Source organism: Scylla paramamosain, chromosome 9, assembly GCF_035594125.1.
Source record: "Scylla paramamosain isolate STU-SP2022 chromosome 9, ASM3559412v1, whole genome shotgun sequence".
Lineage (NCBI taxonomy): Eukaryota > Metazoa > Arthropoda > Malacostraca > Decapoda > Portunidae > Scylla > Scylla paramamosain.
The window spans coordinates 2,367,820-2,385,000 of NC_087159.1; the positions used below are offsets into that span (position 1 = coordinate 2,367,820).

The 17,181-nt window shown below is 45.8% G+C and overlaps 1 protein-coding gene across 1 annotated transcript in view; it reads left to right on the forward strand.

The window, feature by feature from the left end:
• Positions 1-3,759: 3,759 nt before the first annotated feature.
• Positions 3,760-17,181, forward strand: part of LOC135103392 (protein neuralized-like) — a 45,109-nt gene continuing 31,687 nt past the window's right edge. Inside the window, exon 1 of the mRNA XM_064009537.1 lies at positions 3,760-3,838. Coding sequence (XP_063865607.1) covers positions 3,775-3,838 — 64 coding nt within the window. The 5' untranslated portion in view covers positions 3,760-3,774. The remainder of the gene's footprint in view (positions 3,839-17,181) is intronic.

Consider the following 17,181-nt stretch of genomic DNA (forward strand, 5'->3'; position numbering starts at 1 on the left):
TTTTACCCTGCCCTGATTTCCTCCTCCTCCTCCTCCTCCTCCTCCTCCTCTCCTCCTCCTCCTCCTCCTCCTCCTCCTCCTCCTCCTCCTCCTGACACGCTGATCACACTAATAATTACCGTAACAGATTGAGCAAACTCTCCAGATAAGCGAATCACGTTGAGCTTAATAATTGTTTGTCTGCTGGAGAGAGAGAGAGAGAGAGAGAGAGAGAGAGAGAGAGAGAGAGAGAGAGAGAGAGAGAGAGAGAGAGAGGTGTATAAGAAATGAGACGTGTTGTAGTGCCTTAATATCTTCTTATCCTCCTCCTCCTCCTCCTCCTCCTTCTGCTATGCTGTCCTGTCTCTCTTCACTGTAGCTAGTTAGAAGTAGTTACCAAACAGCCTTGCAAGGACCAAAAGGTCTGTTGCTGTTTGGCTTTCCTTTGTATTCCTTTGTATTCCTCCTTATTCAACACCAGGGCAGCATCAGGGTGACCTCGTAACCTGACTTCATTAGGGGGTGGGGAGAGGGAGAGAGGTCACGACTTCCTCTCTCTCTCTCTCTCTCTCTCTCTCTCTCTCTCTCTCTCTCTCTCTCTCTCTCTCTCTCTCTCTCTCTCTCTCTCTCTAACTGTGACCAACCCTTCCATTCTCAGCAATTACCAATCATCACTCCTCCTCCTCCTCCTCCTTCTCCTCCTCCTCCTCCTCCTCCTCCTCCTCTTCATCATTCTTCACTGTCTATGTAGTTATCCTCTGCTACCACCCTCCTCCTCCTCCTCCTCCTCCTCCTCCTCCTCCTCCTCCTCCTCCTCCTCCTCCTCCTCCTCATCCTCTTCCTCCTCGCGCCCCTTCAGTCCCTGTGTGTGTAATGGCGTCGTTAGAATGCAAATATTGTGGCAAATTTGGAGCTCGAAGCCTCGTGTCAGAAAGGAGGAGGAGGAGGAGGAGGAGGAGGAGGAGGAAGAGTGGTTGGGTTTGATGGCAGTGGGGAGGAAAGTGGATGAGTGTGGGTGTGGGTCATCGTGGTGGAGGAAAAGGAGTGGAGTGATGGAGTGTGGAAAGAGAAAGTTGGATGGGTACGGGAGGAGGAGGAAGAGGAGGAGGAGGAGGAGGAGGAGGAGGAGGAGAAGGAAGAAAATGGAGAGAAATAGGAGAACCAGGGTGAATATTTTAGAGGAGTGGATTGTAAGGACTCTGCTCTCTCTCTCTCTCTCTCTCTCTCTCTCTCTCTCTCTCTCTCTCTCTCTCTCTCTCTCTCTCTCTCTCTCTCTCTCTCTCTCTCTCTTTCCTCGCAGCGTCAGGCATGCAACGGTTGGGAGGGGAAGGAAGGAGGAGGGGGTGAGGGGAGGAAGAAAAGGAAGGGGAGAGAGAGGAAGAGAGAAAAGGGAGAGGGCATGGCCTGTTCTCTGTAACCTTTTTATTTTCCTATTTTTCCTTTTTTTCCTCCCTTTTCTTGTTTTGCATGTGGAATGTTTTCTTTTTTTGTTGTTTTGTTTTGTTTTTGTTTTGTTACGTGTGTGAGAGAGAGAGAGAGAGAGAGAGAGAGAGAGTGGGGGGGGGGGTCTTGTGGTTGGGCAGAAGAGATGTTTTTTTCTGTTTATTGTTTGTTTGTGTCGTGTCGTGGGGACGCGTGTGACGAGCCGGTGACGTAGGCGGTGACGTGGGGGCGGGGCGGGGCGGAGGGCGGGGCGGGGGTCGGTGGGAGTTGGGGGCGGGGCACAGCATCAAGGGGCGAGCTCCATGCAACACTTATTGATTATCTGGGGGCGCCTCCTGCTGCTGCTGCTGCTGCTGCTGCTGCTGTGGTGGTGGTGGTGGTGGTGGTGGTGGTGGTGGTGGTGGCAGTGGTGGTGGTGGTGTTGTGACCTTTGCCACCACTGTCACTGTCACCACTGGCTGTAATGGTTATGATGTTGTTGTTGTTGTCGTCACTGTTATGACTGGTAGCACAGTTGCGTCACATGATGATGAAAGTCACCACCACCACCACCACCACCACCACCAGTAGTCACATACTGCTACCACCACCAATACTATTAGCACCACCACCATCGTAACTAAGACCGTCATTACCATTACCATAAACAACAACAATAACAACAACAATTAACGTGTCACCACCTAGACAACCACCACCACCACCACCACAACAACAACAACAACAACAACAACAACAACAACAACGAAAGTGACAGGTACACCACTTTTCACCTTTCACCTTCCCCTTTTCTTCTCCCCCCACTCCCCTTTTCCTTCCCCAACCTCCCTCCCCAGTCATCCCCTCCCCCACACCAGCAACAGCACCATCCGTCCTTTAAACCTCCTGAGATCTGAGTTACGGCTTCAATTACCGAATATTGGAGTGAAGAGGAGGAGGAGGAGGAGGAGGAGGAGGAGGAGGGAGAGAAAGAAAGTAGGTCAAGATCGGAAAAATTTGGGGGGATTGGGAGAAATGAGAAAGGACAGAATTTTGGCAAGCTTTCGATTTGGACCAAGAGAGAGAGAGAGAGAGAGAGAGAGAGAGAGAGAGAGAGAGAGAGAGAGAGAGAGAGAGAGAGAGAGAAGACAAAGAATGGATGGAAAGACAGAACGCATCCCTGAAACACACACTCACACACACACACACACACACACACACACACACACACACACACACACACACACACACACACACACACACACACACACACACACACCATTAATGTTCACAGTGTTCTCCATTTACTTAGTGAATGAGGAGGTGGTGAAGTGGAGTGGAGAGGAGAAGAGGGAGAGTAGTAGTTGCAGAAGGAGGAGGAAGAGGAGGAAGAGGAGGAGAAGGAGGATAAATGGCGAGGATCACGATGTGGGAAGGAGTGAATGAGATAGTTGATGCCTCACAGTTCACAGCATCTATAACGTCTGTCTATTCCTTGTGTGTGTGTGTGTGTGTGTGTGTGTGTGTGTGTGTGTGTGTGTGTGTGTCCTCCATACGTCTACTGGAGTCGGCCGGTCGCCAGAAAGACAAACAAACGGGCGGATAAACGTCACAAGGAAAGGATTACTCCCATAAAACATTTCATGGCCTTTCCTTCCCTCCTGGTGCCAGCCTCTCCAAGCCCCCTCCCTCACCCCCCACCTCCCCACCTCCCTCCCTCCCTCCATCCCTTCACCAACCATCATAGACTCCCTGATGTTTCTTGGACTTTTCAACATCCCTCCAAAAGCCTCCAAAAGGGATTCAATTTCCAGACTCCTCATCATTTCCAGACAGACTTCCTAACACCCTCAGCCTACTAAGCTCCACTCCCCAACACTTTCCAGACTCCATCACCAATTCCAGAAACGCTCTTAACACTTCCAGACTCACCAACACTTCCAGACAGCCACCTGAACACTTCCAGACTCCTCAACACTTTTAGAAGCACTCCTCAGCACTACCCAAACTCCATCACCACTTCCAGAAACACTCTTAACACTTTCAAACTTTCCAACACTTCCAGACAGACACATCAACACTTCCAGACCCGTTAATACTTCCTGACTCATCAGCATTTCTAAGACAGTCCCTTTAATACTTCCAGACTCACCAACAGACAAACCCAGCAACACTCCCAGGCACTTCCAGACAGACAGAATCAACACCCAGGACTCCTCAGCTTCCTGGAACAGATTCCCCAGCAGCCTTAGACAGCCTTCTCGAGATTCCAGACACCCAAGACAGGCTCCCCAACACCCCAGCTCCCCTACACCACAGATACACTCCCCAACGCCTCAGTAACTCTAGAATCAGTAACACGTGGGAATACTAATGGTAACGTTCTATCCTCCTGCAGGTACATATGGCCGTGTGTCGTGTTGCTGTCCCTGGTCAGGTAACGTACATTCGAGTGTGTTGTCAGCTTACCTGTAATAACCAATATTGCACCATTGTTGTGCCTGGAAATGCGTGTTCTGTGTGAGAGAGAGAAAGAGAGAGAGGCACATTTTCTGAAACGCTTCGTTCTCTCACCTCGACTGTTTTCAAAGGCCACAGAAATGATTAGCCGGGTTCCCAAGACTGCTTCTCCTTTTGATAATGTAGAAAGCTTGTTCATCTGGCACTAAAACCGTTAAAATAGTCTTGAAATTCTTGTAACTTTCACTAGAGCCTTTTGAAAGAAGTGGAGGTGCAGCGCAGAAGTGTTTCATATGGTCCAGAGAGAGAGAGAGAGACAGAGAGACTGGTTAACTCTTGCATTAGGGAGGTGGACAGAACAAAGGAATGAGAAAGTAGAAAGCCTTTTGCAGTTAGCGTGAAAATAGCGATAGAAAATAGCAAGAGATGTAACAATGAAGCGAAGAGAGAGAGAGAGAGAGAGAGAGAGAGAGAGAGAGAGAGAGAGAGAGAGAGAGAGAGAGAGAGAGAGAGAAAGCTAAAGACATTCGTGTGTTGTGTGTGTGTGTGTGTGTGTGTGTGTGTGTGTGTGTGTGTGTGTGTGTGTGAAATGTTGTACGTTTAAATAGCGTCTTTTATTCACAATATTTCATAACTTGGTTCTTTTATTTATTCTTTTATTGTTGTTTCTTTACCCGCAAATCATATATACAATGTGATTCTCTCTCTCTCTCTCTCTCTCTCTCTCTCTCTCTCTCTCTCTCTCTCTCTCTCTCTCTCTCTCTCTCTCTCTCGCTCTCGCTCTCTCTCGACCTACCCCAACCAACGCTTATATGGAAAAATATGACAGACAGTTTTCTGATAACGGATAAAATATTCATATTGAAACTAAGCTGGAAAATGAGCGTCCCGGAGCAGGTGAGGGGGAGGAGGAGGAGGAGCAGCAGGAGGGGAGGAGGAGGAGGAGGGGAAAGGAAGGGGGAAGAGGAGAGGAGTGTGACTGGCTGGGATGAGAGGGTGTGGGGGCTTCTCTCTCTCTCTCTCTCTCTCTCTCTCTCTCTCTCTCTCTCTCTCTCTCTCTCTCTCTCTCTCTCTCTCTCTCTCTCTCTCTCTCTCTCTCTCTCTCTCTCTCTCCCCTCTTTGTTTGTTCCCAATCGTTCCATTCCTCTTTTCAATTATCTTTTTATAATTTTTCTCTCCACTTTACCCTCTCTCTCTCTCTCTCTCTCTCTCTCTCTCTCTCTCTCTCTCTCTCTCTCTCTCTCTCTCTCTCTCTCTCTCTCTCTCTCTCATTTCCCTTTTTCCTCTCCTTCCTTCCTTCCCTTCCTTCGTCCCTCACTTCTTCATCACAACCTAATTTACCTTTCTCTGTTCATAACACCTTCCCTCCCTCCCTCCTTCTTTCCCTCCCTCCCTCCCTCCTTCTTTCCCTCCCTCCCTCCCTCTCTCCCTCTCCCTCCCTCTCTCTCGCATAGACGCTTGAAGAGAAGCAGAATGAAGGAAGAAAACAGGAAATAATTGAAAGAAGGAAGGAACGATGGACGGGGATGAAGAAGAAGGAAGATTGCAAGTCCAGAGAGAGAGAGAGAGAGAGAGAGAGAGAAAGAGAGAGAGAAATGAAGTGACAAAGGTGGAGGAAGGTGGAAAAAGGAAGGAGAGGATTGAAGAGAAGGAAGGACGAGAGGAAAAATGAAAAGGAGAAGCAAAGAAGAAAGCGAGGGAAGAGGAAGAGAAAAGGAAAAAGGAATGGAAGGGAAGGAATAGAAGAAGTGAAGGAAGAAGGATAAACACTGACTGGGTGAGGGTACAAAGGATGGAAGGATGGAAGAGAGGGAAGTGGAGGGGAGGGGTGGAGGGAAGGGAAGGGTGGAGGGACTGACAGATGGATCGATCACTGTATACCATCACAGAAAAGATTTAAATGTAGCACGCATACCGTCATATGTATTACCCCCTCCCCCCTCCTCTCTCTCTCTCTCTCTCTCTCTCTCTCTCTCTCTCTCTCTCTCTCTCTCTCTCTCTCTCTCTCTCTCTCTCTCTCTCTCGTGGTGATAAGCGGCAAAATGCGTTCGCTATATCGTATGCACTTACCTCTCTCTCTCTCTCTCTCTCTCTCTCTCTCTCTCTCTCTCTCTCTCTCTCTCTCTCTCTCTCTCTCTCTCTCTCTCTCTCTCTCTCTCCTGTCGTTTGCTTGCTGTTGTTATTATTATTGCGTGTTGTTGTTGTTGTTGTTGTTGTTGTTGTTGTTGTTCTTGTTGTTGTTGTTTAAAATTGCGTTGTTGTTTAGATAGACTGTACTTTATAATACCAGACATGTTTTCCCTTGATTAATTGTCTGTTTTATTACTGTGTGTGTGTGTGTGTGTGTGTGTGTGTGTGTGTGTGTGTGTGTGTGTGTGTTTGCTTCTCACACACACTGCCACTACTTAGGTGTTGATCGTATTACATTAAAGTGGGCAAATATCCATTGTTTGCCTTAGAGAGAGAGAGAGAGAGAGAGAGAGAGAGAGAGAGAGAGAGAGAGAGAGAGAGAGAGAGAGAGAACAAAGGAAATGTATAGAGGAAAATAAAGAATTATGTATGTGATGCTGGAGGGAACGAGAGAGAGAGAGAGAGAGAGAGAGAGAGAGAGAGAGAGAGAGAGAGAGAGAGAGAGAGGAGGGGCTGTGAGGTCCCTTATTTTTTATTGATCTGATGCGCTTGGCAACAGGTGAGAGGAAAGGACAGAGAGAGAGAGAGAGAGAGAGAGAGAGAGAGAGAGAGAGAGAGAGAGAGAGAGAGAGAGAGGGACGTTATCATCACCAATCACCAATCAATAACACCAAGTCTTCCACCTCTTGTGTGTTACTTGCTGAGAATAACGGACGTGCTAAACACCCTCTCTCTCTCTCTCTCTCTCTCTCTCTCTCTCTCTCTCTCTCTCTCTCTCTCTCTCTCTCTCTCTCTCTCTCTCTGGCTTTGTCCATCAAGCTAAGTTTCGATGACTGTCTTTGTCTTGTTTTTCCTCTCTCTCTCTCTCTCTCTCTCTCTCTCTCTCTCTCTCTCTCTCTCTCTCTCTCTCTCTCTCTCTCTCTCTCTCTCTCTCTCTCTCTCTCTCTCAGACCTTTCGTCCTTCTCCCATATTCTCCCTCCCTGCTACATATTTCCTCTCTCTCTCTCTCTCTCTCTCTCTCTCTCTCTCTCTCTCTCTCTCTCTCTCTCTCTCTCTCTCTCTCTCTCTCTCTAACCGTCCCCTTTCGTTCCCGCTATCAATTTTCCCTCTCTCTCTCTCTCTCTCTCTCTCTCTCTCTCTCTCTCTCTCTCTCTCTCTCTCTCTCTCTCTCTCTCTCTCTCTCTCTCTCTCTCTCTCTCTCTCTCTCCTGCCATTCTCACCCTTTCACTTTTATCTGTCTCTAATCCCCCTTTTCTCTCTCTCTCTCTCTCTCTCTCTCTCTCTCTCTCTCTCTCTCTCTCTCTCTCTCTCTCTCTCTCTCTCTCTCTCTCTCTCTCTCTCTCTCATTCCCTCCCTCTATCCTGGTTCTCCCTTTTCCCCTCTCTCTCATTCCCTTCCGCTGTGTCCTTTTTACCTCTCTCTCTCTCTCTCTCTCTCTCTCTCTCTCTCTCTCTCTCTCTCTCTCTCTCTCTCTCTCTCTCTCTCTCTCTCTCTTCCCTCCCTGTTCCCAATAAACATTAACGGGAGGACAATAAATGAATATTCAACAATTAAAGGGCAGGTATCGAGAAGACCCCGCTCTGCTCTCTCTCTCTCTCTCTCTCTCTCTCTCTCTCTCTCTCTCTCTCTCTCTCTCTCTCTCTCTCTCTCTCTCTCTCTCTCTCTCTCGCCCGCCAATTATTTGCATATCAGTCTAACTAATGAAATAGAACGTTCAGGGGAGAGAGAGAGAGAGAGAGAGAGAGAGAGAGAGAGAGAGAGAGAGAGAGAGAGAGAGAGAACAAGGGATAGGTAGGTAGTTATGAAAACACTTCTGGGGTAAAGAGAAGGAAAAGGAGGAAGAGGAGAGGAGAAGGAGGAAGAGGAATAGGAAGAAGAGGAGGAGGAAATAATATGACTGTAAACAAAGAAATAGAGGAGGAGGAGGAGGAGGAAGAAGAGGAGAAAAAATAGGAGTAAGTATAATTAGTAGTAAGAATAAGTAGTGGAAGAGTAAAGGAGAGAAAGAAAGAATGGAAAAATAGAAAGATGAGAATATGATGAAATAGATTATAGAAAACTAAATAAGAAGAGAGATGATAAAAGAGAGGAAGAACAAAATCATTAAAAAAGAAAAAAAAAATCAAAAGGACGAGGATGATAATGAAGAGGAGTGAAGAGGAGGAAGAAGAAGAAGAAGAAGAGGAGGAGGAGGAGGTCACGTGGTAGTGTTTACATCGCTCCGGGTCAGCTGGTTGCTCTCTCTCTCTCTCTCTCTCTCTCTCTCTCTCTCTCTCTCTCTCTCTCTCTCTCTCTCTCTCTCTCTCTCTCTCTCTCTGTACCATAGCTTGCTCTCCCATAAGACTGATTCTCTCTCCTCTCGTCTTCTCTCGCTCTCTTTTTGTTTTCTTTCTCGTTTCTTTGTTTTCTTTGTTCTTTTCGGTTACTTTCCTCCGTTTCCTCTTCTTCCTCCTTCTCGTCTTCCTTTTTCTCTTCGTTCTCTTTATTCTCCTTCATCTTTACTAACCTACGTCTCTTCCTTTGTGTGTTTTTTTCTTTTTCCTCCTCCTCCTCCTCCTCCTCCTCCTCCTCCTCCTCCTCCTCCTCCTCCTCCTCCTCCTCCTCCTCCTCCTTCTCTATGTATACCTTTGTCTATCAGCCTATATATCCTTCTGTCTGTCTCTCTGTCTGTCTGTCTGTTTGTCTATCTATCTATCTATCCGTCTATCTATCTGTCTGTCTGTCTGTCTGTCTGTCTGTCTGTCTTTCTTTCTGTCATCTATCAGTATCAATCAATCTGTCAAGTTATATTTTTTCAACTTTCTTTTCTAACCTGTTTTTCTTTTATTTTTCTCTCTATTTTTTTCTTCTCACACAACACCAATCCTTTCCTCCTTTTTTTCTTCCTTTATTCTTTTTCTCATCTTATCTCCTCGTTTATGTATTGATTTCTTATTTTCCTGTCCTCGTCACTTCAGTAAATAAAAATCGCTGTTATTTTATGATACTTGTTCTTTCTCATTTTTTTTTTCAACCCTTCAATACCTTCTGTCGTATATTTCTCTCTCTCTCTCTCTCTCTCTCTCTCTCTCTCTCTCTCTCTCTCTCTCTCTCTCTCTCTCTCTCTCTCTCTATGCTTTAAGTCTACCTCTCCTCCCTGTCTCTCCTCCCCTCTCCACTCCCTCCACCTCTCCCCTCACTCATACCTCTCCATTGCTCCCCTCTCCCCTTCCTCTTCGTTCTCTCTCCCTCACAGCTATATTTTTTTCCTCCTCTCTTCCTTCTCTTTCCTCTCCCTCTGTGTTCCCTCTTACCTCTCCCTATTTCTCTCTTTTTCCTCTCTTCCTCCATTTACTTGTCCCTCTCTCTCTCTCTCTCTCTCTCTCTCTCTCTCTCTCTCTCTCTCTCTCTCTCTCTCTCTCTCTCTCTCTCTCTCTCTCTCCACACATCCACCCTTCCCTCTCACCCTCTTCCCTCCCATTCGTGACCCTCTTCCCTTCCCTCTCCTGACCTTCCACTCCACCCATCATCCTCTTCCCCCTCTTTCCCCCTTTAGCCACTTTCCTCCCCCTCTCCCTCCACCTCTCCCTCTCTCCCTCCACCTCTCCCTCTCTCCCTCTACCCAGTCGCGTGTATTTGGTGGAGAAGATTAACGATATCACAAATTGATGGAAACGATAACACTAGATTTGCATGTGATGGGCGGGTCAACCTGGACAGCGATGGGGCGAGCTGCTGGCTGGGAGATGGATGGGTAGGTGAGAGAGAGAGAGAGAGAGAGAGAGAGAGAGAGAGAGAGAGAGAGAGAGAGAGTAGCACAGGAAATACGACCTTTTCTTAACAAAGACAGGAAGGTCCTATAGTGAATCCTGCTCTCTCTCTCTCTCTCTCTCTCTCTCTCTCTCTCTCTCTCTCTCTCTCTCTCTCTCTCTCTCTCTCCACCATTCATCCTTTCCTGGCTAATTTTCCTTTTTTCCTCCTTTTTTCTTCTTTTTCCTCATTTTTTTCCAGTTTCCTCCCATCACCCTTTGGTTTCCTCCATCCACGTCTCAGCTTCCTATTTTTTCCTCCTCCATTTCCTCCCTCCTACCGTCTCTCTTCCTTCCTCCTCCTCCTCCTCCTCCTCCTCCTCCTCCTCCTCCTCCTCCTCCTCCTCCTCCTCCTCCTCCTCCTCCTCCTCCTTCCTGAGTCTTAATTAACTCAGCTTAATTTCCTTCTTCTCCCCTCCTCCTCCTCCTCCTCCTCCTCCTCCTCCTCCTCCTCCTCCTCCTCCTCCTCCTCCTCCTCCTCCTCCTCCTCCTCCTCTAGTCTATCTTCATTCCTCCCTTCCTCTCTCCTTTGTTTTGTGTTTTCTCTTTATTTCCACTTACCTCCATCATCTCTGTCTTTTATCCCTCTTCTCCTTCATCCTCTCACTCTCACTTTCCCTCCTCCTTCTCCTCCTCCTCCATCACTCATGCCTTATAGTGGTGATGGTGGTGGTATGGTGGTGATGGTGGTGATGGTCAGCGAAGCAAGGAAATTTAGAAACCTTGAAATCTCTTCTCTTACTCTCCTTTCTTTCCTCCATTCCCTCCCCTTTTCCTCCTCCTCTTTCCCTCCTCTATTTTCTTCTTCTTTATTTTCCTCCCCTTTTTCTTCCTTTACGCATGAAGGATAAGGTGATCTGTTTCTTCTTTCCTTCTGATTCCCTTATTTGTTTTGTCTTTCTTCCTTCTTCTTCTTCTTCTTCGTCTTCTTCTTTCTCTTCTTCTTTCCTTTATGTTTTGCTTCTTGTCTGTTTCTCTTTTTCTTTTTCTCTTTTTCTTTTTTTTTCCATCTCGTCATCCACTTCCATCTCCTTTCCCTTCTTTCGCTTCCATTCTCTCTCTCTCTCTCTCTCTCTCTCTCTCTCTCTCTCTCTCTCTCTCTCTCTCTCTCTCTCTCTCTCTCTCTCTCTCTCACGACTTGATCGATATTGGATATAACACACACACACATACACAAACAAACAAACAAACAAACAAACACACAAACAAACAAACACACTTATTTTATTTATTCTTGTATTTTTTGTATTACTCAAATATTTCTCTTCACACTTTCCAGTCTGTTAGTTTTATTTTATTGTTTATTAGATGTTGAATAATCCTAGTGAAAATATGGCTAACTATTTTACGATAAGAGGAGGAGAAGGAGGAGGAGATGAAGAAGAAGAAGATGAAGAAGAAGAAAAAGGAGGAAGGAGAAGAAGAAAAGAAAGGAGGTGGATAAGAAGAAGAAAGAAGAAAACAAGAAGAAGAAGAGGAAAGAGAAATAGAGGATGAGGAGAAGATGAAAGAACAGGAAGAAGAAGGAGGAGGAGGAAGAGGAGAAACAGAGGATGAGAAGGAGATGGAAGAAGAAGAAATAAGGAAAGAAAGAAAGGAAAAGGAGGAGGAAAAATAGGAAATAGAGGATACGAAGGAGATAGAAGAAGAAATAATAATAATAAGAAGAAGAAGAAGGAGAAAGAGAGGAGGAGGAATGGAAACGAAGTAGGAAGAGAAGCAGTAAGAACTAATATCAGTAGAATGGGTTTTAAAATTAATGATAATGCTTTTTATTTTCTGCTCTCATGAATACCTCGCTTGGTCCCCTCCTGCTGTACTAACCCCCTCAGCCACACGCCCTCCCACCCTTCTCCTTTCCCTACTCTTGTGCCCACCTGCATCACCCTCACCCTTCTCCCTCACCCCACCTGTATCATTTTCCTTATCCTCCTCTCCTCTTCATTCCTTCTTCATCTTTCTCTCATCTCTTCTCTATCTTCATCATCTTTCTCTCTCTCCTTCAGTCCTACATCCCTCCTTCATTCTTCTCTCTCATGGCATTCATCCTTCCCTTCCCTCACACCCGTCCTGCGTCTCTCCCTCACTCGTTCCTCTCCCTCTCTCCGTTCATGCATCCCTCCCTTACTGTTTCATTCCCTAACAACTACCTATGTCTCTCCCTTACACCCTTTCCCATCCCTCCCTCGGTCTTTCCCCTCCCTCACACCCACTTCCTTAACTCCTTCATCCTTCTCCTCCCTCACGCCCATCCTGCGTCCCTCCCTTATCATTTTCCAGCCTCCTGAGCTCACCTTGACTACCTCGCCACGCACACACAAACACACACACGCCTCCACATTCCCGCTGCTACTAGAACGAGCACAGAGGAATATAAAGGTGTATTTAATGAGTCAAATAGCTGGTGGGACTAATGAGGTGGTTTGCGGGTTCAGTAATTATCTTATCTAGTCCAAAGGAAGGAATGCAGGAAATGTGAAGCTGTTAGAGTGTATTCTTTTATTTCATTTCATTTTTTTTTTTTTTTTTCGTGTAAAAGATAATAATTGTGATATCAGGCTGGAAATATTTCTCCACCCCCTGAAAGTGATGGAGGAGGTGATGGTAGTTGGGATCTTTACGTGTTAATGATGGTTATTTCCCCCACACGTGATGGTAATGATCGGGCGAGGCATTGTGGTGAAGGGATAAGTGGAGGGAAGTGGAGGCTGGAGTGTGGTGGATGGGCGAGGCTGTGTGGAGCAAGAAATGAGTGAAGCGAAGCGAAGTGGAGTGAGGTGGAGGTTAGGGGCTGGTGGATGGGCGAGGCTGTGTGGAGCGATGTGGGGCGAGGTAATAGCTTGGTGGATGCCTGGTAGATGTGACACAACTCCGTGGATGAGGAAGGAATTTAACTGTACGGTTATAGTAGAAGAGACTCAGTAATTCGTTTGTTAGTGCCGAGTCAATAGGGAGCTTTCAAACACTGGTCAAACTTATGGATGGGAGTGATAAGTGGAGATAGACATGTTTCGTACAGGAAGTGCCACGTGTAGGCCTGATGGCTCTCCTTGCAGCTTCCCTTATCTTATGTTCCTCTGTTCTTGAGTTAGTTTTGTAGACTGGAGAGAAAGAGATAAAGAGATGCTACCTACCTATCTACCTATCTATCTATCTATGTATCTGCCCATCAATCTATCCATTTTATCTATCTATCTGTCTATCAGTCTGTCTACCTTCCTACCTACCTACCTATCCATCTATCTATCTATCTATCTATCAATCTACCCATCTACCCATGTACCCTACTCACCCACTCTTGTAAAGGCATGTTTTAAGCCTCACTGGAATGCCGCGGCTCCAGATTAAACAGCTATCACGTACAAGCTGATTTCCACTGACGGATTAACCTCTGAAGCTGGATTACTTGACAGCGCCAGATTAACTACACCTGTGGGAATTAAAAGTAAAGGATTAATTGCCACCTTGGGGGATTTAACTCTCTAGGTAATGTTGATTAATTATGTTTTTTGGGGGGACTGAAAGGAAAGTACATGTAGGAATTGAATGTTTGTGATTTTGGGAGATTTAAATGGAAGTGCTGTGAGATTTTGATGTATTAAGTTGAAGGAAAGTGTGTATGTGTGTGTTTGTGTGTGTGTGTGTGTGTGTGTGTGTGTTTATTGCCTGTTTATACATCTATGTTTGTTTTTTGTTTTTTTCTCTCTCTTTCTCTTTGCCTATCTGTTTATCTGTCTTTCTGTCTGTCTGTTTGTTGGTGTATGTATGTCTGTTTGTCTGTTTCTCAACTTATCTGTTTGTTTGTTTATCTTTTTTACCTATCAGTCCATCCATCCATCCATCTATCTATCTTTCTATCTATCAATCTATCTATCTATCTATCTATCTACCTGGCTACCTCTATTAACCCATGTATCTTAACCAATCATCCAATCCATCATTCAATCTCTCTCTCTCTCTCTCTCTCTCTCTCTCTCTCTCTCTCTCTCTCTCTCTCTCTCTCTCTCTCTCTCTCTCTCTCTCTCTCTCTCTCTCTCTCTCTCTCTCTCTCTCTCTCTCTCTCTCTTTCCTTTCTCTCCTCACTCCCCTCCTATACTATCCTATCCTCTCTCCTCCCCTCCCCTCAACCCTCCCCTCCCCTCCCTTCCCCTTCTGCATCCGCGTCAGTACAAAAAGACCAGCCTTGCCTTAACATTACACGCACGGCTGAAGGAAGTGAGGCCCCGTATTATGTCACACCAAAGAAAAAAAAATATGCTTCTCCTTGACAGTTTCATTGCATCACACACACACAGGGGCTCGATAAGACAGGAAACACCTACTGCCAATTAAGCACACACACACACACACACACACACACACACACACACACACACACACACACACACACACACACACACACACACACACCCGTTAGCTTGACTGAAAATGAGATAAATAGATAAGTAATGAAATGCAGAGAGAGAGAGAGAGAGAGAGGTAGCATGAAATTGTTATATTCACTGATGAAAAAAAGGGCAATGATATAATTACCATAATTGATAGATAAGCAAAAGGAAATACACACAAATACAAATTCAAATATAGATGCACAAGACAATCATTACTTCCTTCCTGTATTTTTTTGTTTGTTAATGCATGTGTGTGTGTGTGTGTGTGTGTGTGTGTGTGTGTGTGTGTGTGTGTGTGTGTGTGTGTGTTCATTTGTATCAGTTATAATGTATCTGTCTATCTGTCTGTATTTCTATCTGTATCTATTATCTATCTGTCTGTCTGTCTTTCTGTCTGTCTGCAACTGAGGGCAAAACAAAACATTCCATTTAATAAAACGCTGAAATATTGCTTGGAATGACAGGAATGGGAATGACTGGGAATGGCGATGTTTTGCTAATCCTTTTCTTCCTTTACTTCTTTTCTGGGGAGGTGGGGAGAGGAGGGAAGGGGAGGACCAGTGTTGCCAGTGTCTGCTGTTCAGGGTAATCAAATAATCATTTCATCTCTTCAAGTGACTGCCATCTCCTCCCCACACCACCCCACGCTGCCGGAAGTGCCCATGTGACCTCTGACCTTGCCTAATTTGTCCTGACCTGACCTGACCCAAGAAATCAGCAGAGTAAACTTAATAGACATCACAAGTTACCAAATTTTAAGTGACTTTTTTTTTCTTAATGCTTTGATTCATTAATTCACTGACACCTGCTGATTTATTGATTTATTTACTTATTTACTTATGTACTTACTGATTTATTTATAGCTATACAATGGAATGACGCAAGAAGGAAAACACAATACCAAAGGAGGAAATATTATAGAATGATACAAAATGCAAAGGATCTTAACTGAAACCCCTTCTTCCTCCCCTTCCCCCTTCCCTGCCCTCCACCTCCTCTTACCCCTCTTCCTTCCTATCCCCATTCACCTCTCCCTCTCCCTCTCCCTCTCCCTTCCACAACCTCTCCTCACTCTGCCCCTCCTCCAAGCATTCTCAAGCTGTGTGTGTGCTCCAGTGGCCGTGTGCTGTGTTATTACGGACACAGCACCACCAGTAGGGACGATTAAGGGTATTTTTTGTGTTAGGTTATTGTCATCACCGCCACCTTCACTGCCTCGGGAGCTTCTTGTGCCTTGAAAAGTTTGGTGCATTTACACTGAAATTATTGGGCATCTTGTATTCAGTAAAATAAAAGTACGTGACTGGAAAGTGTGGAGAGGAATTTGAGTGAGATACGAAATACAGTGAAAGAAAAAAAGTGTGTGTGTGTGTGTGTGGCTAAAGGATGTTTGCTTAATGATGATACGTACACAGGAAACATGGAGATAGAAAATACTCTCTCTCTCTCTCTCTCTCTCTCTCTCTCTCTCTCTCTCTCTCTCTCTCTCTCTCTCTCTCTCTCTCTCTCTCTCTCTCTCTCTCTCTCTCTCTCTCAATCCCTCAAACACGGCCGACGCGTAGCAGTGGCCGGCTCTTCAGAGGAGATACAGCGCGGCTCGTAAAGCAGCGCTGTGTGAAGTGGCAAAGTTTTTACTGCCCTCGCCAGTAATGTGTGGAGGCAAGGGTTGAACTTTTACGAGCCGCGCCCGTTCAAGGGACCAACTTTGTCTTGCGTGCATCGTATCTCAGCTCACTCCTGATGCGCCCTGACAAGTTGAGGGAGAGAGAGAGAGAGGCAGAGAGAGAAAGAGGAAGAGTGATGGGTTCTAACAGACAACTCTTTTCCTTATATTCTCCTCACGCCTCGCCCTCCTCTCATCCCGTCCTGTCCCGCCTCCTCTCCATCCTTGTCTTGTGTCTTCACTGTGTTTTGGGTCTAAACTTTCTGTATACCAACAAAACAACCCCTTCTCTCTCTCTCTCTCTCTCTCTCTCTCTCTCTCTCTCTCTCTCTCTCTCTCTCTCTCTCTCTCTCTCTCTCTCTCTCTCTCTCTCTCTCTCTCTCTCTCTCTCTCTCTCTCTCTCTCTCTCCATATACCTTGCTCGCACACTCTCGTCCAGTCCCTTCTCCTTCCCAGTCTTGAACCTTCACTCTTTGTAAAGGATATTAATTTCTGCATACCAAGCGTCGTGTTTCTTGATGTGGACAGTCAATCTTCCAATCTTCAGCACCTTAATCTATCCTCTGCTTGTGTGTTATTTTCATTATTTATTTTTTTTTTTTTTTTTTTTTTTGGCGTAATTTTTTTCCTAGATGTCTGATTTTTTTTCTCATTAACGAAGCTAAATTTTTCTTAATTTATCACTTGAAAACCCTTACGCCTTCCACTAGAGCTTGTTAAATGTAAAGGATACGACTAGGAAACGCTTGATAACACCTTCCTTTGTTTGGTATTCTTAAACGCTCCGCTCCCTCACCACGACTATTTTCAAAGGTCACAGAGATGATTCCCGGGCTTCTCAAGAGTACATTTTATATTTATGATGTGGAAATTTTGTTAATCTGTCAGTAGAACCATGAAAACACCCTTGAAAACCCGTGTAACTTCAGCTAGAGCCTTTTGAAGATAGTAATGTGGTTAGCGGCGCCTGAGAACACCCTCCCTTGTCTCGTGAGCGCCGCCTGTCTTCATGTGTGTGTGTGTGTGTGTGTGTGTGTGTGTGTGTGTGTGTGTGTGTGTGTGTGTGTGTGTGTGTGTGTCCGTGTCCTTCATTTAATGCACGCTGCGTCGGCCGAGTCCTCGCGCCGCTCATTAGTGTAACAAAGAGACATTAATCTCCATTTGTCGGCGTTAAAACTTAGGCCATTTTATGAAAGATAACTGGAGCAATTAGCCAGTTTAGTGAGCCAAAATAATAAAGATAACGTAGGCGTGGTGCTCGTGACGCTGACAAGGCTGCGTGTGTGGTGGTGTGTGGTGTGTGGTGTATGTGATGGCGTTACGCAGTAGTGGCAGTGATGGCGCTGC